General features: G+C 46.0%; 2 protein-coding genes across 5 annotated transcripts in view; both read right to left on the bottom strand.

Moving 5' to 3' along the window:
• The window catches only part of KDM4B (lysine demethylase 4B), a 91,682-nt gene extending 84,218 nt beyond the window's left edge, over positions 1 to 7,464 (bottom strand). For all 4 annotated transcript variants that reach the window (XM_063358094.1, XM_063358095.1, XM_063358096.1 and 1 more), the window contains exon 1: positions 7,286 to 7,464. The gene's annotated coding sequence lies outside the window, so the exon portion shown is untranslated. The remainder of the gene's footprint in view (positions 1 to 7,285) is intronic.
• Positions 7,465 to 9,807: 2,343 nt separating this feature from the next.
• On the bottom strand, positions 9,808 to 24,550 carry UHRF1 (ubiquitin like with PHD and ring finger domains 1). The gene is made up of 17 exons (XM_063358101.1): positions 24,433 to 24,550; positions 23,383 to 23,547; positions 20,314 to 20,577; positions 19,358 to 19,530; positions 18,723 to 18,938; positions 17,764 to 17,870; positions 17,395 to 17,581; positions 16,541 to 16,664; positions 16,346 to 16,453; positions 15,448 to 15,552; positions 14,445 to 14,551; positions 13,448 to 13,610; positions 13,212 to 13,349; positions 12,709 to 12,820; positions 12,431 to 12,588; positions 12,007 to 12,105; positions 9,808 to 11,254 (listed from the first exon to the last, which is right to left on the bottom strand). Exons 1-17 carry the CDS (start codon positions 24,547 to 24,549, stop codon positions 11,108 to 11,110), a joined length of 2,490 nt encoding a protein of 829 aa, XP_063214171.1. The 5' UTR covers position 24,550; the 3' UTR covers positions 9,808 to 11,107.
• Positions 24,551 to 27,993: the final 3,443 nt, after the last annotated feature.

Below are 27,993 nucleotides of genomic sequence, written 5' to 3'. Positions count from 1 at the left end.
TCCTAGGATTCCTCCTCGTAGAGCAGGCTGGATGGCATATTAAGAATTCCTCGTTACCTGGACAGGGTGCTCACCAGCTAATGCAACGTGCCCTACTCCACCATCACTAAGAAGCAACCTACCATGCATTTACCACCGTGCGCTCTCCAGAAACTCCTGCAGAACGTTGAAGGAAATCCATCCTTACCTCATGGCTTAGCTCATATGCCATGTCTCCACAGCTGTACCCAGAGATGCTCTTTCAAGATGGTGGGACATCCTAGTTTTCCCCACAGGCATGGGCAAAACGTTCGCACAACTACTTCTGCCAGTGCTCAGAAAACTGAAAATCTGAACAAAGGACTTAAACTTGGTCATTTATCTCACTGTGCTCAACTAAACTGCCCATCAGGTTGGGTTTATGCCCGTTCCCAGGGAGATGGGGCCAAGCCGGGCACTGACGGAGCGTGGAGGAGGCAGAGCAGCCTCCCTCACCGGCAGTAATGCGCTGTTCCCAGCAAAACCAAACCCACACTGTGGAGTCGACCAGACAGCCGAGCAGCCCAGGAATCAGGATTCGCAGCCCTGTTCCGAGTCTTTACCCCGCTCTGCTCTGCCAGAAGGGCTCCCAGGAACGCCACGGGGACCTTCTCTAGGAGCCGCAGCCCCAGGCTCCGGCCTGCAGCGGGGCCCGGCCCGAGCCCCCCTTCAGGATCCGAAAACAGGAAAGCGCGTGGTGCGTGAGTTTTGCCTAAGTCTACTTCAAAAACCCTGGCAAACTTGAAATAAGTTTAGTTTAAAGGAAAAAAATAATCTGCTCATCAACTGAAAATACTGTAAAGTTACAAAATGAAACCAAAACCAACAAAACACAGGTTTTAAGTGTGCCTGAATTAACTTCTTGTTCTGACTCACTTAGTATTTCTGAGGCGCTTCAGATACAATGAGGTAAGAACCTCATTCATGAAAAAATTCTTTAAATGTACTCTTAACTCATTATTTGACTACTAACTACTATGCACAAGTATTAACGGAAACCTCATGTGTTTATTTGAAATGACATTTTTTTGATGAATTAGGCTGGAACATAGAGGGCAGATTCTTCTGTTTTCATCTACATCCTTTCTCAGTAAGCCAAATAATTATACCCAAATTTACATCTAGATTCTCATGGATCAGGCACTATCAAAAGTTTCTTAGCAGAACAAAAGACAAACTTTTGCAAAACAACAATTGCCTGTATAAAATAGGCAATTACATATCAGTAGTTTTAGAGAACAGTTAAGTGTTGCCAGTGTAGCTGAGACAACTCTCCTTTTCTTCCACTTTATTCCCGAGAATCAGATTACAGCATTTAGACAAAGAGAGCGTAAATTTTTAAGTTCGCAGTTTTTTGTGGTGTTGCTCAGCCCAGTTTTATACAATTACAGCAAGAATTTTAAACTAACACCTTTCCCTCAAAATTATTTATATGCACAGTTCATGACATTTTTAACCTCCAGATTGCTTTGAGTTTTGCATATCCTTCAGGAGGTCTAAGCAAGCATAACCGAGGAAGGACTGAAGGAGGAGGAACAGGGCGCCAACATTCCCACAGAGGCACGGCGAGTACCCGCCAGCCGAGCGGATGAAGATCTACAGTGCTTGGGACTTGACAAATTAGAGTATCTTCTATTAAATTTTACACTCCACAAGGCTTCTCCACAGTTCCTGTACTTGAAACCAAACAGCATATGTAGCTCATTAAAGTAAAATAAAATTTTGCCTCCAAACATCCTGGTAGCTATATAAATGTACAGTTACTCATACATTTCTCCAAACTGAAGCAAAATTATTTAGTCACAAACAGCATTTAAAAGCAGAAAAAGTGCTTAGATTTAAGAGCAATAAATCTGTAAGAAATTGAAACAACTCATTATTGCTTGAAGCAAGGTATTCAACACAGAAGGTTTATTCCTGACTAAATTCAGAATCAGCACCCAACTGTCTTCCTCCTCAAATTCAATGTTTTACTGAACAGGTAGGATAAACTCATACTAAAACCACACAAATCAGCATACGACTATTACAGAGGCAAAATCTACAACCAGGTATCTCACGAACTTCAGTTTGCTGCACGCCACAGTAGTCATCTTTGCTGTCTTTTATTATCTTCACTATATTTACTGCAAGGGTATAGAAGTTTGTTGTGGGTTTTTTAAAATAAATAAAAAGGCATTTAACCTGGACTGGTTCTCAGCAGCTCTACTGAGACTTGGATCTTTGATGCCAGGTACACAGAACTACGTTGGGTTCACGCTGCTAGAATATAAAAGACAGCATTTAGGAGCTCACCATTTCAATCTGTGAGACCACAGTGAAAGGAGAAACCTCCTGCCCAGACCTGGAGCAAATGAAGTTGAAAAAAAGTACCTCTTTTTTACGTATTCCTGTTCGCTCTGAACAAGAATTCAAATTCTCAACCCATGGCACCTGAATCCAGACCTTAAAATATTGTAAAGTAACCTATAATCTATTATTCTTATCGGAAAGCATACGCATTTCAGAAAACTTGATTACCACACTGCTTTGTACAAAAAGGTAAATCCTACATCAGATTAATACCTTAATGAGGACTAATTCCCTACAGTCTTCCTTCAACAAACTGCCAGAACTACAAGCCTGCAGCAATGTCCTCGGTAACTTGCTCAACGTCTCAGGGTTGCTTCAGATCATCGTAAAACAGAATTTCAACAAATGTGATTACTGTAAGTGCTTTTGACTATTTTGCCAAGGTAAAAATCAAAATCTTGGTTGCATTTTTTTGCAGAAGGTGCTTTAGGTCCTGCCCAGAGTGGCTGTGACACACTGACCCAGATTGCAGGCTTAAGAGCAGCTGCATTGCCAGAAAACGATCTGCTGGGGACAAGCCGGAGCGAGAGGCAAAGCCAGGAGGAGGAGGAAGGGGACTGAGAGCGTAACACAATTCCGAGGGCTCCGGCAGTGCCCGCCCGGCAGCTGCACCTGGAAACAACTTCAACTCCCCATCCACGCACAGAGAAGCGGGAGAACCCCACCGTCTTCTGCTATGCACTGCATATCTCATTTCTTATCCATTTCAGACTTTTTAACCAAAATTACAACTGAAAGGCATGTCAGTTTAAAACTTAAATTAAAGCAAAACCTAGGAGAAAACCAATCAGTTTCACATCAGCTTCAAGGTAGCATTTGACAATTTTAATCTCTCCCAGATCGATTTTATCCAGTTCTTCTCTCTGGGAGCTCCAGACCTTAACACGTACATCACCGCCAAAGCTGCCCTGCTTGTTTTGCCAACCCAGAACTGAGAACAAATACGGCAAACTTCATATGAACTTCTTATCTCAACAGAAAAAAAAAACCACAGAGGCTCACCAAAATCCTCCCCACTACTCTGAACGCGTATCAGCGATTGTCAAGGAATATCAGAACACCTCAGGAAATCATCGTAACACACCACCAGCATTGTCTTCTTTGGCCATATTCAAGTATGGTATTTTTATCAAACAGGTTTAGGAAAGAAAAGAACAAACCCATATCTTCCAATAGATCAGGAATTGTGGCTTGTTCATGAGCCTTCTGAAACAGCAAATTAAACAAACAAAAGGAAGAATTAAGTTGCGGGTCATTTCTGCCATGACTGAGGCGTGCACAGACCAAGTAAGGATTTTATGCTACACAAAACTATTACAGCAGAACACAAACGCGTTCTCCTGTGTTAACAGCCATCCCGTAAGAACATAATTGAGGAACTGCTTAATTTATAAACGAGAATGAATTACTCCATGAAAATATAAGTGAAAGTAAGTACCTTAATTAAGCCATAAATGGCTATATCACTAAGTTGTGACCAAATAGAACATATGTGGTCCAAAACAAAAAAAAAAATCTTACTAAGAAATGATCAGTGTACTGAAAATGGAAACACATCTTTCTCATCTCACAATGGTTTTACACTGAGAAGGATATCATGACATTAATATCACTAAGCCTATGTACAATCACAAGATTTCTGCCAACGTTTTGCATTACTCAAGGATTCCAGCTTCCGAGGGCATCAATCAGACAAACCAGCTTTTGATTCTTAAATAGATGACAAATAATAATTTCAAACAGCGCCTTGCACAGCCACAGAGAATCCTGATGGCATCCAAATACATTAAGCAAAGCCCCCACTTGCAGTGACATATTTAGCTGTCATCCATCTTCGATATTAACAGATGCTATATTGCAAGTAATGCTGCGCGTAGCACGGGCAGGCAACGAGCAGACAGACAGGAACAGGCGCTGCAAAGCCTTTTCAATAGCACAGGGTAAAACATTAAAAAGCGAGTCAGAAAGGGTGGAAAATTCACCGGTCTGCAGTTCTGTATTGCCTAGAATGAATTTAAAGGAAATCAAGTTTCTAATTCTGCAAAGAGATTTTCGAAACGTGTTAACTGAGGCTTGGCTGCCTCAGCCTGCAGCAAGACAGTGCCATTATTTCTGTTTAGGTGTGAACTGCCCTATTCATCGAAATTAGAGGTAAACTTTGAAGACTAATTACAGCTACCTGAATGCCAAAACATTGTTTATTGCATTACAGCTGGACATCCTAGTAGAAAATAAGAATACATAACTCTTGATAAGACACCCCATATAGCTAACGTGCTTATCCAGCACATCTGGACAAACTGGTTTTCACAACTCATCTAAAATGTCTTGCGACCTCTTGTATGGAAATAGCTCAAAGTTTTCAGAAGTTGCCTATATTTTTGATGATTTAAAATGCCTCGTGCCTGCAGATCTGTAAAACAACCACTCTGCATTATCTCTTAAATGACAGGAGTTGATGGTATCGCTAGAAATACTTTTCACTTCATTTTGCTCCAGCAGTTCCGTTTAACAGGCCGTAAGTTGTTCTGCGCACTGTATTTGCCTCAGCCCAATAACCAGCACTATCCAGAGGAAATAGGTGGGATTCTCCCTGAAAATGCATTTCGCTATCAACTTCTCATCAAAAGCTGATGAAACCTCTCCTGCATGTAAAGGTCTTACATAGAAAAGCCCATATTCACCCTAAAGTCAAGCTTTGAACGTCAGACTTTGTTTCTTCGCCCATGTGTTCTAAACTTAAGGAGACAATTAACTTCTAATGTATAAGACCATGTATATTCTGGTCCCACTGGATCGGTTAAGTGAATTATCTCTTTTCAAGGAGCAAAAATAGGAGAGAGAATAATGCTTTGAGGAGTGTTGGACAGCATTTTCCTGTCAAAAGATGTTTCAGTGAACATCTTATACATGAGCAGGAGCTCTGTAACAAGGAATCAAGTATATCCACCTACGGATGCTTTGCACAGGAGTAACTCCTACCACTAATGAGAAAGAAACAGCCGCCGACTCCTTTTGGCACTGGCGGAGTCACTCTACCTGCCTCAACTTCTTACGCTTATTACAGGGGAACCTAAGAATTAGGAACTTACTGTCAAAAAGCAATTACCCCTACATACTCCAATGGTTATTTTTATAATTGCTGAAATGTAACTGTAAGTTTCAAATTCTAGTCTTAAGATTTTGAGTGATTATGTGAATTTTAACAAAACAGGAAAAGAAAAAAGGAAAAGTTCGTAAGAAAGAAGTGACTTATTATGTGTGAAAAGGGAAAAAAAAACCACTATTAGGTTTCTGGTGAACAGAGTTCCTTAAAATCAACTCCTTTTGGTTAAAGGAAACTTAACTTTGGAAGGGTAAAGCTTGCTATAACGGGATTATGTATTTACACGGCCCCAGCACAAAGACAACCGAGTCACATCGCAAAACTCCAATGTTCTCGGCTTTAACAGCAACACAAAACCAGTTTGTGCCCCTGAACAGCACCCATTCTCTACAGCAGCTTTTATTAAAAAGTGTAACAGTTAAAGAATGCGTATAAAACTAAATCTAATTAGTGACTTTAACCCTTTAAAAACAGGCATCCAAAATAGACTTTCTGCAATATCCGCAGCTCCTACGCAGCTATATACACCATCCTCAGGAACAAGAATCAAAGCCGGCTTTAAAGGAAAGCCAAGTGCCACCTTCAGATGAAGGGTTTCCTGAATCGTTTCCCCTTCCACCACATACTACATCCCAAAAAAGCCTAATACATCTTTGATTTATTTCTTAAACAAAGGGCAAACTGAGCAGTAAACCTAGGGCAAGTCACCAAAGCGTGACCAGACAAACCATTTCTGCAGCCCAGAATTGTTCCAGAGCCCATAGAACGGTTTGGGTTGGAAGGGACCTTAATGATCATCCAGTTCCAACCCCCTGCCACGGGCAGGGACACCCGGTTCTCTTACTTTTTCACTTTTTTTTACACTCAGAAGACAAGCGACCTGGTCATCTCACTTTTCCAGCCCACAACATTTGTGTTGCTCGGGCAAGGGGCAAGAGGAAGGACCTCTGCATATAACCATGGGGGTTTCCATTCACGTCGGACTTATTAGAAAAAAAAAAAAAAGAGAAAAATTCTAGTTTTGGCCCTAAACTTTGACAGTCTCTGGAGACAAAAAAAAAAAGAAAAAAAAAAAAGAGGGGAAAAAAAGAAAAAGGCCGGTATCATATTCTTGCCAGCAGGTTTCTCTCCCCCGGGCCTGCTGCAGCCGCCGGGCGCAGGGACGGAATCGCAGACCCGTCGGCAGCTCTGAGTCGCCAACATCGGCCTCCGCCGCCCATCGCCGACCGGCCGATATATCGCCCACCGCACGAACCAAGCCCCGATCGCCGCGAGCAACCGCCCCCGAACGCCACCGCCGCCGGCGCCCCCGGGGAGGGGGGGGACAAGGGAGACTACCCGGGGCCTCCCCCGCCTCCACACCCAAACCCCTGCGCAGAAACACCGCGCCCGGCCGCGGAGCCTCCCGCGGACGCGGGGCCCGAGGCACCGGGGGGACACGGACGGTGGATGGGGGGGGCTCCCACCGCGCCTCCCCGAGACAAAGCGGGCCGCGGGGCCGGGAGGAGCGGGCCGCGACGGGCCCGTCCCGTCCCCCGGCTGCACAGGCCGGGCCCCCCGGGGCCGGGCCCCGGCGGCGGCCGAGGGCCGGGCCGCCAGGAGGAGGAGGAGGGCGAAGGCCGCCGTCCGGAAGCGAGAGGTAAACCCAGGGCCCGTCGTTGAGGAGAGGCGGCGGGGAAGGGTCCGGCGGCCCAGGAAGGGGGGAGCAGCGCCGAGCAGCGGGGGGCTCCGGCGCCGCGGTCCCGGGGGTGGAGCCGCAGGCCCCCGTGGGGAGAGAGGGAGGGAGGGAGGCGCCGGCCGCCCCCGTACCTGAGCCCGCCGTCGGTCCCCCTCAGCGGCGGCGGCCCCGGGCTGCCCGTCAGCGGAGCGCCGAGCGGCCCGGCGCGGGGGGCAGAGCGGAAGGGGGGCGGCGAGCAGAGCGCAGCACCCCGCGGCCAGCACCTGCCGCCCGCCTCTTCGCTCCGCTCGTTGGCTGCGGCCGACGCCGCCTTCGCAGCGATTGGGCGCAGCGCCCGTGAGCGGCGGCGGGCGCGCCCCATGGCGAAGGCGGTCACCAAACAACAAGGCGAGGGCGTGCGTTGATTGGTGGGTTGCTCTGGGTAACGGCCCGCCCACCAACAGGCGGGGCGGCCGGGCGCGCTCACGTCGCTCAGTCACTGCCCGCCAATAGCGCACGGCCGCTGGGAGACGGCGGCCCGCCCCCGGATGCTATTGGCTGAGAGAGGGGTAAGGCGGGCTCCCATAGGCGGCGCGGGATGCCCGTCAAGGCCCCGCGGCCGTGCGCTCCGGCGAGGGCGCGGGGCGGTGAGTACGTGAGGAGCCGCACAGCAGCGCGCTGGGGTGGGGGGGGGGCGCTGCGGACGCCCTGCGCCAATGGGGCGGGGAGGGACCGGCCGGGGGCGGCCCGACGGCGGCCCGGCAGGAGGGCGCCGGGCCCGCGGGGGGGCTGTCGTTAACCTTCGCCGGGTCCCCCAGCCCGCAGGCAGCGGCCCCGGGGCCGTAGCGTTGCAGGCTGAGGGGGTTCACCCTGAGGCGGACCCGCACAGGCCCGAGCAGCGGCCTGACAGGGCGGCCGCAGCCCCTCTGCTCCTGAGGAGAACCTGGAGCGGTGGCGGGGGCAGAAGGGCGTTAAAGACGGCACATGTCACGTCACAGACGGTGGCAGGGTCTCCCCCGGCCTTACCTGGCACCTCGCCCCTGCAGGGGGGGGCAGCCGCCCAGGGACCCGAGGAACCACAGCACCTGATGAGGGAAATGAACGTAGAAATAAAAGATCAGGTGTGCAGCTGGAAGGTGCTTAAGCTCTCACGATATTCAGGTAGTAGTTTGAGGCTCCTTGTAGACTCCAGTACCTGGAGCTTTAAAAAAAAATAAAAAAGTTAACCATTCGCTACTGACAGTGCGCCAACTGTCTCTCTCCACACCAGGTCATGCTCTCAAAGCAGGGGGATTTCCCTCCACCAAGTTCCCGTTCCCCCAGGGAAGATAGAGCAGCACCATGCTGTTATGGGAGCCTGGTTTGGGACAAGGGATGGGGGCCCTTCTCCTGCCAGCAGCCCCCACCCAGCCCTGCGGATCCCCCTTCTGGGGGCTGTGGCGAGTACCTGTGCCCTGAGCTCAGCCATCGGCAGCACCACCACAGGTAGCTCTTTCCAAAGTGGCTACAATTACAGGAGCATGGAAGCCTGCCAGGATGAAGAACTATCAGGGCATTTTTTTAATTTGTGCTCAATTAAACCCCACAGACCATAGATTGCGTACACTTGCTGGGAAGCAAGGTAGGAATTCCCAAAATAGAAGAAAGATCCAAGATCCTTGTGTTGGGTTTTTTGCAGTGTTGTCATTCTGGCTTCCCAATTCGTTATCCATAAAACATTTATTTTACCAAATCACATATTGGATATTTACTCCAGAACTTCACACTGTACATATTTCCCATACACAAGTATGGATGGGAAATGAAGCACCATCCTAAAAATCTGAGAATCATCAGAACATTACACTGAAACCTATGTAGGAAAACAAAGTTTGTTTTCCAATAACAACAAAACCAGTAATACTAAGGAACTCATTCCAATAGGTTCTTTCAATTTAAATACACACACTTCCTCCAATTTCATCCACTCAACCCAAATTCTTCTCATCACAATATAGATTAAAACTTAGATGGGCAAATTCACTGCAATTGGACATGTTTAATGTTAACACTAACCTTACATAAAGAGGGCAGATTAAGCAGCAGTTGCACAGTTTCACAGCTTTTGCTTTCAGCATCTTAAATGCTTGCGTTTTCTTCATTTATTTCATTTGCATTTGTTTATGAAAACCTCAGTGTTTTAATTTATTCCTCTGGTTTGATACGGAGATCCTCGCACTACTTGCTACAAACACCTCCAATACGATGCATGACGTGGCAAGTGGTACCAATTTGGGTCTTGTTCATTAAATGCGCAGGCAATTCCAATTACCAGTTGATAACGTGGATTTCACTACTGTGGAAGTCTAACATAAGTTATGCCCCAGAAAAGAGATTCTGGGAGTCTGTTTTTTTCAGTTGAACATAACATAAGCCTTTCCCTAGGGCCTAGAAGAGATACTTTGAAGACCAGAATATCAAATTAGTATTTTCCCCGTTTTCTTCATAGTGAAAAATCATAATGGAAATAATAGGCATTAGAAAATAAAAGGCTTAGCATAATGGAACATAAATACAAATTTATGCACAAACAAGTAGGTCTGGAAACCTGCTTCAGATAAAAAGAATTAAAGGAAAACAGTCAACATTTTCATCTGAAAAGATATTTATTTTGAGAACTTCAACTTGCACATTGTACAAAAAAATTGACAAATTCAGCAAAAAACCCTATAAAACGCATTTTTTTTTTCCCTAACATATTAACATTATAATTTTAAAAGGGTTAAGAAAACCAAAAATAGGCACATTTGTTCCAGTCTGTCTGCAGTAAAGTGTGATTAAAAACATCCCTGTCTTGTTGAGGTATTAAACTGCAAACTTTGGTAATGGTAGAAAAAGACAACCCATTCACAAAAGCACGCCTTCTCGGTGTCATGGACAATAAACACAATATTTCATTAAAAAAAGTCAGAATTGGTTATTCTCCATTTCAGATAGAAATGCAATGAAACAAAGGAAAAAAGAGAGTCGTGTTACCATAATACACCTAGCATTAGGAGGAAACCTGAAAATTTGCAAATCCGTGCTAATCGTATACAACTACAGTGTTATATTTTACCCAAAAAATAAAATCCGGTTGGCAAGTTTAAACAATTCAGTGCTTATGAAAAAAATATATATATGGTGATTCAGAGCCCAGTCTTTCAGAAAAGGACAAAAGGCACTTAAGAATGGCTTTAGTATATTCCACAATGGCATTTCTGGATAGAAGACAGCACCTGGCTGAACAAATAGTTCCCTAATCAGAAGGAAGTCCAGCTGAGGTAGTACTTCATATTGCTCCAGCCACTTGGCTATACACAAGCAGCTTTTTTTTTTTTCCCCAATATACAAAATGAGCCGGAAATGGCTTTTGATGGGTTTGTCAAATGTATAAAAACCAGTTCTTTTAAAAAAAAAAAAAAAAAAAGGCAAATACCCACTTGTGGTAAAAAGATCATAAGCCAGGAACCATCTTGTACAAACTGAGTGTCAAAACGCTGCCAAGGCGATGCACAGGTTTACCTTTATGGCCAAATCCCCAAACATTGAAGATTGTTCTAGCAACTAAGCCATTTTTTGGAATAGGAAGAAACAAAAAAGAAAAGAAGGGGCACTCCGAGAACTTTCGTAATCATTAGCAGCCTTACCGGAAGCACTTTGTAAATCCATAAAAAAAAAAAAAGAAATTTTGTGCTGATGAATGGCAGTTTTGAGGGGGGGGCAGCAAAAATGCAATGCAAAATTTAACGTTTAGAACAGAAACAAAACCCACGAACATACAAAAGGATATTCCTTGAAGTTTATAGTTTTTTTAAAAACAAGGAAGACATTAAACTTTTTTAGGGGTCTGGGAAAACACAGACTACTGTTTGTTTTTTTTTTTTTTTAAATTAAGCCCATTGAAAACTCATTAATAAGTTTGAATAAAAGAAAATTAGAAGTGCTTTACAGAATCACCGTCCATTGCCGTATCCAGGAAAGAGCTGAGTTAGAACGGTCTGCAGTGTCTCATTCACTTGCATGGTATAATTTTTGCCAAGATCGTAGCGGCAGGCTGGACAACTGTACACATCCGCTTTGAAGGATCTATCCAAACAATCCTGGTGAAGAACAAGAGATAATTGGTCAAGAAAGAGAGCTGTGCCGGTTAGCTTATTCTACAAAGCCCACAATGGAAAAAATAAGATTCCTTTTATCTCGTAGGTCAGCCAGGTAGTGACCAGAGCTGAGAAAAGCCGAGAGCAAGGCAGGGCTGGCAGCTGGAGAGAAAACTGCCTTTGTTACATGCAATAGCACCTGCACTTCAACAGAGCACGTTAGTCATGGACACAGTATTTCAGTCTATGGTACTCTTTCATTCAATTAAATTTCTAAAGATCAAGAATTCCCCTGCAGCTGTTGAAGACTGTTGGAGCTTCTGCAAAAACACTTCACATCACTCATCAAAAACCAAAACCCCCTACCCTCTGTAACCCTGTGGAACCCATCAGTGTCACCTAGAGCCATTACTGAGCCAGCAGAGAAGCTCCATCATCTTTTAAAGGAATTGGATAGTAGTAATGCAACGGTGGGATTTTCTTTAAGGCACAGACCTCTATACCAAAGAACTTTCATCAAATCAGGGGACGTGGTTTAGCGGTGGGTTTGGCAGTGTTGGGTTGATGGTTGGACTCGATCTTAGAAGTCCTTTCCAACCTAGACGGTTCTGTGATTCTGTAAAGTGCTAAAAGACTAACTACTGGCAAAACCCCCCAGACCTACATACACCCCACCACCTCTCCCCACTGAACGAGTCAGCTCAAGGCTTGTTGGCTCCACAGACCTCGACAGAAGAGTTGTTTCGATTGCTCACCTTGCACACGTTGTGTTGGCACACGGTTGTGACTGGGCGAAACACAACCTCCTGACAGCAGATACACAAGAAGGCCTCTTCGACTTTATTTAGAAATTTCTGTGAAGACAACACACGAATCAACTGATTGCTACCGCTCTCCGAAAGATACAGCCAAAAAAAAAAAGCCGCCCCACATTAGATGCAAGGGATTACTTTAGACATAGAAAATTTTTCTACAAGGATAAAAATAGTCACATTAAGAAGTTCTTATCCTACTTACTGACCTCAAATATAATACTTTAAATCTATGCTAGGGATGTCTACACTGAAAAAGAATTCTATAGGTCTGAGGCTGTTTCTTTATGCAGGCAAAAGATCTGTGTCTGGGGATAGTACACTAATTAATGGTCACTTTATTTCTGTAAAGAAAAGCATGACATACCGGTCCGTCTTTGAGAGCTTCTAGTACCTCATTCCACAGTTTTTCATTGGATTCATCACTTTTTATAAGAGATTTTTGCTGAGATGTCAGCTTGTATGGCTCAACTTTAGTTTTCTTTGGAGTCCCTGTAGGAGAGGTAATGAGCTTTTCCTCCCCACCTGAAAGAAAACACAACAACTTCTTAAACAAATAAACGAAAAGCAACCAGAAAAGAGTAACTAGATAAAACGCGCAAAAACCTACAAGGCTTTCTATATGCACTTGCCTACTCCACAAACCTGCTGATTTCCTTTTCCTCTTTCCTTTCCCCGGGGTATCAAACTCATCATCTCCATTATTTTCTTTTTCCTTATCTTTGTTTGCAACAGCTTCCAAATACCCTTCAGGATACTACAGGAAAACACAAAACAAAAAGCATCCAATGCAAACACGCCCATTCGCAGACTTACAGACTATTACAGGTCGGAAGAATGACCTCTGGAGAGCTGCTCTGGGGCTCTCTAGTTTCAGCAATAGATCCCTGCTCTTGCAAAGCTTTTATTCAGACTGTTAGTCTGAATCTTTCTAGTCTGTACTAGAAAGTAAGTTTTTTCCATTTAGCCTCCTGATGTAAAAAGAAAGCAAACCACCCACAAGACTGAAAGCACTCGTGCCCCACTCAGTGTAAGGGGGCCCATCTCAATTCTTACACAACAATCAATAAGAACGTATAATAGAAGAATTCCTGCTGTCCCTCAGGTTCATTGTCCAAGGGAACCCTGATGATGTTCTAAAAAAGTACCTGCATTGTTAGGCCGAGCTTTTTCATCCTGTCCTTTCCTTCTTTGGTCCAAGGAGCAGGTTCTTCATCATCCCTCCTAAGTAAGTAACGCCACACTAGAAATCCAGATTTCCCCGTCTCGGGCCAGTATTTCACAACCTAAAAAAAGTCAGATGCAAGTCCATCATACACTGTAAAAACCCATTGGCCATAACCCAATTCTCCTAATTCAGCAGGGGAATTCAAATCCTTCTTACCTTATATATTCCATCATATCTGTTCCCTTCTACAGGAGCGTATTTGCTATGTTTGCCTCCTTTTACATTCCTCACTACTCGGACTGGTTTTCCGGCTCTCCAGTCCTTGGCTTCAGCTCCATTTTTGTCGTTGATGGGGGCACTGCAGTTCAGAGCCAAAGCTCTGCAAGAGAAAGTCCAATCGACTTAGTGAATTTACCAGGCAGAGCCCTTCAGAATCAGAGGGAGGACGGAGCAAAGCAAAGCTTGCATGGTAGACCAGCTACTAGGAACTAATAAGTTTAAACTGTGCCATTCTGCTCAGAAGAATACATTGAGACAGTTGAGTACAATACTAGGAGTAGCAGCATATTGGCATTGTGCTGAACCACAGCGACGGCTACCAAAAACCTGCAAGCTGCTGCCTCTTTGCAGGTACAGGAGCCCCTTCTGAATCTCTTCCCAGGAAAAAGGATGTAACCAGGCTTTTTATTAGTTTATCTTAACTAGCGACACTATCAAGTATCTTGTATAACACCAAGAACTCTGGGAGATGGTAATTAAGCTTCCTGACTGGAAGCCACATTTTAAATACATTGATTATTCATTACATCACCCTAATTTAATTGAACTGACCACCTCCTCCACGCAAATCCACACTTATTTTTAAGAGTAACAGTTCAGAATTACAAGTGATCTGGTCTCACAAGGTGACCAGTGGCTGCACAGGTCTTCAGGAGAGAGTATGAAAACGTCTACGCTAATTTATAACTCTGTTCCTTAAATCTGAGTCAATATTAAACACGAGACTAATACCATTTACAATTCTGTTTCGTTAATTCATTCACTGTAAGAAGCATTTCCATTGTGCAACTGATCTGCAGCCTACAACACAGTTGAAACCTAATTTTGACAGTTTTCCCACTTCACCAGTTTCTTTTGGAAACAGGACAAACAATTTTTCAGGTTGACAACTGCCAACTACTAAAGTTAGGAACGGAGCGCGAACATTGCTGACCTGTTCATATTGGTGAGTTTTTGATCACAAGACTGTTCTGCTGTGCGTTTGTTTCCAGAAAGATCACGCCCTCCGCTCCCTGTATATGTGAAGGAATTTCCATGATCCTGAAACGTATATGGATGGTTTCGACACATTCATAAAAAAATTATTCAATAATTCAATAAAAGGAGAATAGTCTTCCAATTAAGTAGCCTTAATACGGAAAGAAGGAAAGATGCTTCCTCCATTTAAGCTCCCAGACTCAGTTAGTCTACGGTCCTCCCTTATATTGCCAAGGGAAGAGAGTCGGCGTGACAACTGTTGTCTTGTCACACACCTTAACAGAACCCCTGCCAAGAGAGCAGCACGCTGCTTGCACAGGGTCTGCCTGGGGGTGCAGGGGCACGTTCCAGAGAAGGGTAACGTCGCAGTGCAAGTACTGAAGCACGAGGTGCATGACTCCGCAGTCAGAATTCAGACTTGGAATGGCTCCTGAGATTCATAGCTCTGTCCATGAGTCCTAACAGGCATTTGGGGTGAAGAGGAGCAGGCTGGTAACACGCCGGTGACCCACAAGCAGGATGAGCAGCGGAGCCTGGTACAGCCTAGTAAGGTTGGGTTTGGCCAGCAGAACATAAAGGTGCATCCAGAAGTAGGGCCCTGTCCCTAGTTTTGCCCTGAACACTCCCCTGGCACATGAAAGTCTGGCAGCACGTACCGTGAGACTGTTCAAACCACGGATGCAATGCAGACCCTGGAAAGGCAGCTAAGGACTCTTGGATTAAAAGCTGACACATGGATATTAAACTTAATTCAGATGATCCCGTTTCTCAGGTTGGCACCTATTACCAGACTCTGCCTAGTTTTCTTTTGCCTAATATTCCTTCGCCTAGTTTTCTTCTGAAGAACATAAGGATCGTCGAGACAGGTAAATGATACAGAGTGTAAAAGGTAATTACGGTCAGGTCTGTAACAAGGAGTTAGTTTTGTTCTCAGACATAAATAATCAAGATTCACTTACTATGTCGTCTTCATAGCCTCCTGCCAGAACCAAGGAATAGGCGCCATCGTTACTTCTGCCATGGATACCTGCGACGTGGGGCCTGTGAACACCGGATTCGCTCACCTAGGGCAAAAATAAAGTTTGCTGGGCAACTGCTGTCAACAGGCTACGAACAATATGACTGCCCATTGGTCTTGGAACTGAATTAACTAATAGTACTAGTTCAGATTTGGTTTGCATAGATTACAGTGCGAAATTGTGTTCTCACCACTGTCCTCCAAAAAGCCTCAGGCAGAGGAAAGAAAAAATACTTTAAAAAAAAAAATAAGCCACTGAATATTTCAGTAAATTGAATGCATGGATATTTTTTTCGTGATGTTAATTTAGAAATTTGGATCTTTCTCACTGAGATTGCTTATTAAAAGCTCCGGGAATTTTAGAGTGATGTAGATATTAAATGCTTGTATAAGGGGATAGGTTTTGGAAGGCTTGCAATAGCAGCCTGCATCTAATACTTGAAAACAAGATACGGGTAGTGCAGGGCTTTTTCTTCCCCAACTTTCGTACAGGATGAGAAAACCTGTTTAATATATCTAGGTACCTGACAGAGACCCTTACCAGCAGAACAAGAAGGAGATACCACACACCTCCAGGACAAGCTACTGGAAACAAACACATTGGTTTGGGGGTTTTGAATCACCGAGAAAAGGACTGAAGAAAAAAACCACTTGAAATGCCTGGACAATGCGGCATTAGTTATGGAACACTTGACCTAGACAAAGCCAGAATTCTTTCCTTTCTGCACTTACACGTCCAGTGACATACACTCCAAGATTAACTGTTTCAGGTGCCGTGGAAGAGCTGGATCATTCCCATTTTTCCCTACAGGGGCTCAGGCCAGGATTCAGCTTCATACCTGAACTCGGAACTTCCACATGGTGCCGACCGGAATCCCAGGAATTGGTCCATAGTGGTTCGAGGGGACAATGGTACATTCCTTTGTGCGACCAACACATGCCATACCCTGTTTCATAGAGCAAGACCGATCAGCCAAGAATTACAAGGAAGTAACACACACTATTCTTCAAAATAAAATAGCTTTTGAACTGACCTTGCCCCAGTCTCTCCGCGAGGATGAATTAGCAGATGCCATCTTTTGTTTCTTTTTACTTTCTTTTAATTTCTCTCCTGCTAAAACCACCTCACTTGCATCATTTCGACATTCAGGGCAATACCTAAAATCAATTAAAATTAACTAGTAGCAAAGCCTTAAACTAAAAGGGAATTTCCTCAAAACATATGGAGTTATAATGTTACGATTTCCCCGTGTGAAACTAAACAGGACATGAAACAACTCTCCATGCTGGAATTAGACCTGCATTAGCCAATGTCCTTACACAATCTTCTAACCCATTGCAGATGTGTCAGGAAAACAGCTGTATCATAAAAACATTGTATAAAATGATGAAGTAGGACACAAGGAATAAAACAGTATATTGCACTACTTATATGTATATAGATACATTTCCCTATCTCTCTCTCTCACCATATGTATTTCACATATAAAACAGTACGTATCACCAGCCTAACATGGTGCCGGGGCCTGTGGACTGCCTATAAGGAACCTACAAAAACCATTACCCAAGTTAAGCCTCCTGTCACCAGGTTTGCAGTTGGTTTATAGGTGGCTGCACTTCTCTTTGAACAGGCATAGAGATCCCAAAACGAGGAAAAGAAGTTTGAAAGCCACTGGCTTAAAAACATACTCTCACTAAACTGATGCTCAAGAAAAGCTATGAAGTCCTACCAAAAAAAAAAAAACCCACCCTAAAAACAACAGAGACATCTCTTCACCTGGTACGGTCACAGTGTTGCCAGCTAAGGGCAGCATGAAGCCCTAGACCTCACTTAGCGCTCCTAATTAGGTGGTAATTGCGATTCCTCACACACATACTTAGAACTTACCAGTCCTCATCATCTGGAATACTGCTAAGGGGAGGGTTGAGGCAGTAGATGTGGAAAGCCATATCGCACTCGTCACACATCAGCTGTTTATCTGGATCTTGTTTACCCCCACAGATATGGCAAGCGCAGATTCTGCAGGTCTTGTTGGGGTTGTCCTTACAAGCTTTACACACAGGTCCATTTTGTCCTGTTAGCCAAAGGAAACCACAGTCTACTTCAGACTCCAGAAAGTGCCAAGATAGGCTGGAAATGGTCAAAGGAGTCACAACTATAAACGTCTTGAACTCAGACCCTTGATCCTCACAAAGACAATTATCAGAATATCACAAGGTAAGAATGAGACACGCAAGAACTACGCAACAGACTCACGCTTTAATGGACCAGCACTAATTGGAGAAGCGGTGCCTGGTTCTTCAATTTTATAGATTTCATCCACTAATGTAATTCTGCAGTCATTCAAGGAATCACCGGCATCCCTATAAGGAGAAGTTCATAAAAGTCAAGATCAGACTTTGAAAGTATCCCACAGCGTGAATTCAGAGCTGTGCATATACGCCAGCAATGCAGACTGCTCTGGTATTAGTCCTGTATCACAAGAAACCTGCTACAGCATCACGTCATCTAGGACAGTGGCATGACAGCGTCGCCACAAATCAAATCATTTTCATGCAATTAAAGCATACCCTCTCTTGACTCAATGAGAATCCAAGCACTTGTAGCATTCAGTTTATCATTAGTAACTGTTCTCCCTCTTTCAGACTAACACTTCTCATATTTTATAGTTAACAAGCCAGAATCGCTGTGGTGAGAGGAAAGAGGGGAATATTCTGGCAACCCTGTGAAGCTTACCTGAAACTTTCTAAAAAAAAAAAAAAATATTTTCTTTTTCCTGAAGCTGAGAGTCCCTTAGATGTAGGTTCATTTTCTCCTTTAGGAGAGAACTGGATATAAAGCGAGGGTTCAGCCTACGTTATCATATCTAGCACAAAATATTACACTGAAGTTTTTGCTAAACCATGACGGATAGTTCACAGCGTAGACATTTCTTTGCCTCTTAGCGTGTATGGGGCTTCACATCCTCCCAGCATTATATGAACCCACAGAGCAGCATGCCCTCTGGTTCCTTAAAGTCCAGTTCCTCCAGTGGAAGTTCATCAGAAGTGGGGTAGGAAGTCAATCGCCCAAGAAGCTCAGCCCAGCTTCCCTCCCCAGCACTGCCCTCGCATCATTTTTCTTGCATCAGTTTTTTCAGCAGAGTCACACAGACCTCATGAAAGCTTAAACAGAGTTGGGGAACTCAATTTATTCCATGTTATGAATTTGCTTACCCAAGTAATATCTTTGCATTTATCTCCTTGATCATTTTCGTCTCCCTTTTTTGCAGAATCTCCGCATCGTACCAAAAACCTCTCTCTTTTGGTTCATCGGGATTATAGTTGACCATCACCACCTGCCCTACCTCTAGCTGGTGCCACTTCAAAATAGTCCGTGCACGAGCCCGTACATCATTCGAACTCAATTCTACAACTCCATTCTCTGGATAACTTGAAGTAGAAGGGAGGCACAGAGGGACAGAGAAGAAAACGCAGATTCAACATCACAAGTTATTGTAAGTGACAGATTTTATCCAGACAGGTCTATTAAAGAACTGATGCCACACAACGCACGAGAATAAAATCCCCTTCTCCCACACAGACAGAATCGGGCGGTCTAATTTTCCTACTATTGTATCCCATTTAAAACTTGGATAATGGCATTTCATATTTCTAAAAACCATCATTCCAGCCCACTGGAATTCCAGCTGGAATTCCAACTGTAAAACCAACTTACAGTTAATAGGGGTCAATAATGTAATTACCGAGTCGGCCCAGTTCTGTTTTACCTTGTGGATCTCAACAATAAAACTTCCCATCAACATCATGATCCAAATGATTTTATTAGCCAAGAAGGTAACAAAACTCACTCTTCGTATTTCACGTGGTATATTACATCTTCTTCAGGAATGGTTGTTGGCTGATCGGGGTCTGTGCAATTGTCAGCTGATTCATTTGTAGGTTTTTTTCTGGTTACATTTACAACCTGGGCTTCAAACCACGCTCCCATATTCATATCTCGAGCATCGACCAAGTCATTGATCTGCACAAAGCAAAGCATACAGCTCACTAAAATGGATTTTCAAATTTAGCATTCATTTCCAAGCCTACTTGAAGATTTAACCATCTGAAGGACTTCACCGTTATCAAGATATTTAACAGATTATTTAAAAATTAAGATTTCCTTTGCCTTCCTGATCCCATTGTGCACTCTACAGTCCTCTCAGGCTGAACCTCCAAGGCTAAAAATACATTCTACACTGACACGTGTACAAACATGATTTAACGTGTCTTATTAGTACAAACCGTTATTAGTTGGTCTACAACAGACCTTCAGGACTGTCTTGCTCATAGCCTGGCAAAGGCATGACTAGATCTGTAATAAAATCCATTGAAACAGACAAGTAAAACGATTCTGAACAGCTGGTTGAGATTTTCTTTTGTTCATTCAAAAAAGTTTCAGCTTTGACAAATGCAGTGACTCCAAGGAAAAATATTGGGAAATTTTTTTAAATCAAAACAGGCACTCTGAATGTTTGTTTTTTGGTTTGTTTTTTTTTTAAATCAATTAATGTATTGTAGTTTTAGTCAAAAGGATAAAATGAAAAATAAAATATTTTGACCTACAACATGTTACATTCAATTGGTTTGTGGGTTGGTTGGTATTTTTTTTTGTTTGTTCTTGGAGGGCTTAAGGGAAAAAAACACAAAAACAAAGCACCCACAGAATTGGGACATGAAAGATTTTCAGAAAGTCTCAACTACAGAGAAACAACTCCCCTCCCAAAGTGCAGCTTTAAGCAATGTTAGTTTTTTAATGACTCACCTTATAGAGGCCAAATCCCGGGTCAGTCCAGTCGGGCTGCGCCGCTGTGCTGGGCTGTCCCTCCAGCTCCATGGCACCTTCTCCATTGTGGGAGCTTTTGTCGGATTCACTTTGGCCAGAGCCACAGCCAGAGTCTGTGTCGGAGAGTTCAGAATCCTTTTCCTTACTCACAGCAGGAAGCACCGCTGGGCTTTGTCTCACCAAGAGTTGAACAATATCGTTCAGTCCGACGCTGTAATCAAAAAGGGAGTGACCATCTTCCATCTACAGGGAAAGCACCAAAATAATCTGGTCATTTCATTCCACAGAGGTTCACCAACGCAAAACCACCCATCAGGCTGTAACTGTCTCTATGCACCAGGAAAGACCACGTTGCTTGAAGACCATTAACAATCAAGGAACTTGGCAGCTCTTCAGCATCACAGTTACTTATAGATTGTTATTCTTACTATTTAAAATGTTCTTTTTTCAACAAACTCTACAAGCTAGAAAACCAAGGCTTCCAGGCTGCGGTAGACTTGCTACCCAGAATAAGTCACAGAGTTCCAGATTTGAAAAGGTTTGCAGCACATTCCCTAAAAGTATCGATTCTGGGAAGGAGGACTTCAAGAACTAAAGATCCCCTAAATTCCTATCAGGTTTTAAAGATAATTCCACTTTACCTACAAACTCTCTTCTTCCTTAATTCAGACACATCCCGTAACACGAACATCAATGCAGACGAGTCTTTGTATTGTAATTACGCATCTTCCAGATTATTGTTACAACATCGCTCTGTCAAACGTGGCATTAAGTAGAAGCCAAAGAGTTAATCACCTACTTTTCTCTGGGCAAGCCCACAATTTTTCCATTGCAAGTAAAATCAAAAAAAGATTCAATTCAACTTGAAACTACCCAATCACCTTTTAGCCTAGCCAGGCGTGTCCTATTTTCACACCCTCTCTAATTTTAAGAGTTTATTCTGCAAGTCTGGCATGGCATGTAGTCAAATCAAGATCCTACCCCTGCAAAAAGTCAAGAGAACTAGAGAGGACCAAATAGGCGTCTCGGCATCTTTCAAGAACTCCAAGGAGCACAAGCATTTTAGAGTTAAAATGTAATACTCGAGCCCACAGCGCAGTCAGAAGTTTAGACAAGCTTCACCACATATTTAAGGTCTGACTAAGAAATTATACAGGAAATGATCGTCCCCTTCCAGCCCAAACCACCAGAAAAAGCAATCCCCAGAGCTTTGTTCTCTATCGGGGGAAACAGAGCAAAACCACAAAAATTTACACTTCACAGGAATCACTATGATAATTCAATTCTGATTTATGGCATAAAATGGCTATGGAACAATCCCTGGAAATCTGACTGTACAGGAAGTGATCTGGACTTTTTCTGCTTTAGAGATGAAAACTCATCGAGATGCACAAGAACAAATGAGAGATCAGTCGTTTCTTCTTAACAAAAGGACAACATCATAAACATGGCACCACTATCAGCAGCGTTATCACCACGGAACACGGGCGACACAGGTGCGAGCAGGAATGGAAAAGCAGAGAACACACACAGGACACACAACCACGGCAGCTCAAAGGGCTCTGAAAGAGGTGCCAGTTCTGCATATATGCCTCCAACAAAGGAGGCAGGTTTTTTAATTAAAAACTTTTTTAATTAACGACTATTTTCCATACATCATTTTAAAATTTTACCTGATACGAATTTGAACGTTTCTGATAAGTCAAAGAGCCAGACAAAGCGCAGCACGGGAACGGTGACTAAGGGCGGTCAGAGCACACGGGTTAAATGTTTCTGTCTAAAACCACACCTGAACCAACAACTACTGGAATTACAGAAAGAGGAATTCTCTTTGCAAGGCAAGTGCATCCCTACTGAAAAGAGTTACCCTTATGAAAATCTGTTTAACCTTAGTTATCTGCACAGGCTTCAGTGTAAGACGGGCTGACAGCTGGTATGTGCCCTAGACTAATCTTCCCTTATCACTTTTATCTACAACCACAAAAGGGCAATTACTGCACCCGAATCTTCCCTAACGCAAGAGGAAGGAGGCGATACCAGCCCTCCAGAGATGCTCCGGATCCCTACGAGCCTCTTTTTTTTACTACCACTGGTATCCGAGCTCCTTAGATTAGAGCTAGCAGAGCTGTATTTCCATATCCCGCAGTCACACCTGCAAATTATAACCTACAGCTGCTCTAATCAACCCAAAACGGAGGGGAAAAAAGCAACAAGAAGTTGTTTGACTCCACCCACCTCACAGTGTTTCAATTGCAGACTGAAGTACCCCGCTATTTCTGAAATTAATTTCTTTGAACAACCAACCACCGGTTCAGAAATTTCTTTAGGGCAAAGGTTTAGAGTGCGGTACCATGCAGGATACGGAAAAAGTATTTGAAAACCGTTTCAGTTGTCTTTAATAGTAATTTAGATACATTATTAACACATGTGGAAGGAAACAGTTGTCGTGCAACCACGATAGTAAACATACTGTCGAGGACATAACACACTTCTGAGCCACTCGAGATTTCACAGCGAGTTCTGAACCTGATATTTTGATATAAGAGCAGAATAACTCAAAAGTCACGAGCTCCTATCACAAGTCCCAAAGACAAATGGGAAACAGGATCTCTAAGGCTTTCAGAGCACTAAGACTTGCAAAGTTCAAAAACTTTTAATCCCACAAACCCGCCGTATTTTCAGAGACTTCGCAAAGGCGGTGTCAAGACAGAAAAGCAACGCACTAGATGAGAAACAAGAAGGAAAAATAAAATTAAATTTAAAAAAAACCCAGCCCACTGCCTTACTGACTATTCTCCTCGCAGACCCACCGCTCGGGCGGCGCGGAAGGGAGCCCGGGAGTCACTAGATGGCAGCAAAACATCCCATTTTTAGGCAATTAAAGGCAAAAATAAATTAAAATATCCCTCCTCAGCTAGCGGGGGACAGGGTTTGGGGCGGGCGGGGGCGGCCGCAGCCGCGGAAGCGGCTGCGGACCCCCCGCCCGCCCCCGCTCACCCTGTTGCTGGGGGGTTGTGGCTGTCAAACCTCCCCCCGCCGCCCCGGTACCTGCTTGCCGCGGTAGAAGAGCCGTTGCCGGTGAGGCTCGATACCGAAAACCTCGTGTATCCGTAGCCGCAGCCCTTCCACCTTGGTGAGTTTGGAGAGCGAATCCACGCGGTGGGTCTCCTTCCCGTCCATGGTGCGTACCTGGATCCACATGGCGCCGGTTTCCTGTTGGCACCGGGTAAAAGAGAACGGACCGGTGTTAAACCGCCGCGTCCGGTACCGTATCAATGAGACCGCTCAACCTACCGCGCCGGCCCGGCCCGCCAGCCAGCCGGCCGGCCCCGCCCGCCCTCTACCATTGGTCGACAATCCGGCCGGTTCCGGCACCGATTGGTTACTGGGAAGGGTTTAGCCCCGCCCCTCCCACGCCGCGCCTAACGGCTTTGGATGCGCTCCCCCCCCGCCGCCTCGCGCGCCAACTGTATCTCGCGCCACAATTGAAACGCTCCCCCCCGCGGGCCCAGGTCTCGCGAGATCATGCAAATGAGGGCGGGGGGTAACGGGCGGTCTTAAAGGGCCCGTAACCACCGGGAGCTCCCCGCGGGGGACGGGGTGGTCACGGGGACAGCCCCCGCCGGGGCCGCAGCCCCACAACTCACCCCGGTGGGGGATCGCTTTCGTCCCAACCCCGGAAAAACCGGGGGGTCTCACCGGCCTCCGCCGCCCCCGGCCCCGTCCGCACCAGCCCCGAAAGCTAAGCGGGGCGTCGCCGGTCCGCGCCCCGCCACCGCCGGTCACCGCCACCGCTGGTCACCGCCACCGCCCCTCCCAGTCACACCCGCCGTTCCCGTTTCGGGGGCCGGGGGGGTCGGTCCCGCTGCCGCCGTCCCCGAGCGACGCGTCCCGCTCACCCCCCGGGGAGACCGGCCCCGGCGCAGGGGTGGCGGGGAGCAGCGGCCCCGCGCACCGGGCCCCGGCAGCTGTCACCGGGCCGCCCCCAGCGCGGACCCAGGGGGGAACACCCCCCCGCCATCCTCCCCCTCCCGGTGCCGGCGGCCGCTCCCCGCCCCGCGGCAGGATGGGGCCGGGGGGCGGCCCGGCGGGACTCACCGGCGTGGCGGTGCTGGAGGCCGGTGCCGCGCTGCGCCCCGCGGCCGCCGCCCGCGCTCTCCCCGGGCTTTGGAGTTTGGCGCGGAAAAGCCCCGTGCGCGGCGGGCGCCCGCCCATTGGCCGCCGCTGGCGGGAACCAGCGGGCGGGGCGGGGCCGCCACCGCCTCCCGGGACCGGGGATGGAACGGGGGGGACGCGGACGGGACCCGCCGGAACCGGCGATCCCCGGGGGCGGCACCGGGGATCCCCGGCCTGGCGCCCCCCGCTCCGCCGCCGGGAAAGCCCCTGGCCCTCCAGGGCCGCCAGCCACGGTGCCGGTTATTGTTCTTAAAAACCGGGCCACCGAGAGCCCGGCCAGCAGCCGTCGGGAGGGGAGACCCCCGTGACTCCCCCTCCCAAGGCACCCCCTCACCCGAGGGGTCCCGGGAGCTCCAGGGTGCTCTGGGCCCTGCTGGGATGTGAATAATCCGAATAATCGGAATAATCCGCAAAAGGCCTCTAACTCCCCAGGCCGTTAGCTCCCGGTGGCTCCTGGGGTTTGTGTAGGGCCCCACTCCTGAAAACGTGGCCTGGGTGACACGGCAGGGCCACGCGCGTCTGCAAGGGCTGACAAAAGGTCTGGTCCGGAAGGATGTTTTTTCCCCCAAACTACTAACACTACGAGGAAATAAAAAACGATAAAGTTTGCTTAAGATGCCCATCGGATGGAGTAAACTGTAAGCAGGGGATTACCAAGAGCTGTTGGAGAAGAATCGGCTTCAAAAGACGGACAAAAGCCTGAAAATCAGCGGTTGGGGGGGAGAGACCCCGGGAAGGCAGGAATGGCGGCGGGTCGGGCGCTGCCGGAATAGCTCCAGCGACACTGCAGCGTGCCGAGGCCCCGCGGAGCCGCTCTCCTGCCTCTGCGGACAAAGAGAGCACGAGGCGTGCCGAAGATACATGCAAACCAGCGTTTCCCATGTTATACCCCCTGCGCCCACAGAGCCAACCTCTCACATTAAAAAATACAAAGTCAGAGGGATATAGCACCCCCCCGATCCACCCGATGTGCACACTGCTGTACAGAACAGCACGTAAAACCCTCCTAAAGCCGCCTACGCCTCTGCCTTACTCCCCTCCTCCGGTAGGATCCGTCGGGATCCCACAGTTAAGCCACCAGCCGCAGGTTGAAAGTCGCTGGCCCAGATTAGGTTAGTACCAAAGGTTAGACATGTGTCAACGCACAAAAGCCTTGCATCTGACCTGCGACCTGCAGCAGTCAGGCTCCATTTCCTCTCAGATCTGAGGGCTTTGCTTTGCCAGAAAGTTATTTTTTCCCTCTGTAGATGCACCAGAGTTTTAACCTTGACCTACCACAGCAGCGAGCCCTTCCCACAGCCCAAGAGGTTGTTGGTTAAAAGAGTTAAAACTTAAAGAGTTTTACCAGGCGTCACTGACCTGGCAGGGAGCAGGGGAAAGGCTGAGCGCTGGAAAAAGCGTTTTAACCTGTGTAAGGACAGGTCACGCGTCTAAAGCATCCCGGGTTTGGATCTCTGAGCCTGAAGTTCAAATTAGCATTGCTTAACAGTGGATCCATATTCTGTCATCCACATAAGTCCCATCTCCAGAGGAGCGGAGAACCCACATCCCTCATGACTTCCAGATGCCAGACAGTTTACAACAGTCTTTCACCACCCTCTTTCAGACATTTTTTCAGCGTTGCTTCTCTATTGAAGTGCCATAAGAAGCTCAAAAAAGCCACTTTGAGACACAGACCTGTCCCTTCTTTCCTTGAGTACTCTGTGTCCCATTACCCGATGTACAAGGATTGTATATTTGATCGGTTGGCTATTCACGTCACACACACTCGGATTCTAAATATGTTTCTGATAGCATCTTATTGCCTGCATTTCACCCTACCATATACCCTATTAGGGTCCCGTCTCACCCCCACTTAAGAGCTAGATATACTTGTATCCCGGTGTGTAATACACACACGTCCTTTTGCCCTCGGCACTCCCCATCCCAGCAGAGGGAACACAGCCTTACTGTAAGACACCGACTCTTCAAGGAAAAGGTGCAGCCAGTTGCTGCGTATGACTGGTGGCACCCCTGGAACCATCAGAGTCAAGACAAGCAGCCCACTTTCGAGAGAAACTTACTCATTCAGTGAATCCGCATACTGCAAAAACTGTGCTGCGTCCTACACACTGTTCAGTTGGGTCTACAAATCACTTAAAATAAGGCTCAATTCTAGGTCATTCTAGTAGCAGAACACTAGTTTCATTAGAGGTTAAATCATATCTGCTCTCCTTTTAAGGTCCTCTCTTCTATTAAAACAAGAACATTGACAGCGTAACTTACAGAGAACTTGTTGCCAGTGAGATAAAGCCCTGGGAGCATCAGGTTTCCATAGACTGTCAGAAAACAGAACATGAATTGGTTTTATTGCAGTTATCTACAAGGCTGGTGGGGTTTAGTTTCCTCCCTTTCAGATTGTTTGAGGCATTTCTTTTCTTTGGAGTTACAATTCTGATTGAAAACACTGTTCTGCCATCTGGTAGATACCCCATGCTGTGAGGAAACAATATCTCGGTTCTCCCGCCAGCGGGGATATCCAGTTCAGTTTATGAAGACTTAAACATTCTTGAATTCATTTGCAAAAAGATGCAGTTAGCAAGACAAAATTCTAACAGTCTCCCAGTCCGTGGAAATACTGTTCAAAGTCAAGTTTTGGCACAAAGTTTTAGGAGAAACAAAAGTCCAGGCATGCCCACAAGAACCGCCAGCTGATAAACATCATTAAAACAAGTCATGGACGAAGAAGAATTGATAGCCAGTCTTATTCATTCAAGGGGCCCAAATTTACCCTTGGGTAAGCAGCACGGTCTCCCCGTTACAGCCCTTCATAGTCCATCCCTTACAATGCCTTCACAGCACTTTCTGGGAAAAATGGCAGGGGGGGCTGGTCCCATAAAACCACAAGAAGCATCACAAGAGGTACAAAACCCCCAAATCTTTAAAAGGCTTGTGGCAATGGCAAGTTGCTTTGCTTGCAGGAGGCCAGCTGGGTTCAGGAATGGGCACCTTTAACTTCTTCAGCTAACCTCCCTGGCTCCCCTCCACACTCATCAGCTAAAGAGGCCACATTTGCTTTGCCCGAGGGACTTGCTGTGGCTCTGAAATGGTCCCAGATATAGAGAGGCTGTAGAGAGGCAGCTATACGAGCTATAGAGACGATCCCTTGTGAATCACGAAGGACACATGCAAGACCAGGTAAGGGAAATACATTATTCTACCTGACGTAGGTGGAAAAAATGCCAAGAACAGACCCTTTGCTACCCCAGGTAGCTATTCAATGGCTTGCCCATCACTAAAACTTGAATGTTCTTGTAAAAAATCATTCTCTGATGTGCAAATAACTTAATTCTCTCTTCCACCTTTTCTAAGAAAAATAGTTTGGGTTTTGTGGTGCTTGGAAATCAATGCTCAGATGTGGAAACCAGCACAGGAAAACATGGGTCCCAAAGCAAAACTATCTGAGCTGGGGACACAAGAGTTCTCATCTTCTCACTCAGAGCC

The sequence above is a fragment of the Chroicocephalus ridibundus genome, chromosome 22, assembly GCF_963924245.1.
Source record: "Chroicocephalus ridibundus chromosome 22, bChrRid1.1, whole genome shotgun sequence".
NCBI classification, from domain to species: domain Eukaryota; kingdom Metazoa; phylum Chordata; class Aves; order Charadriiformes; family Laridae; genus Chroicocephalus; species Chroicocephalus ridibundus.
Note: the sequence above shows the minus strand (reverse complement) of the source record. Positions and strands in the feature narration are given on the sequence as shown.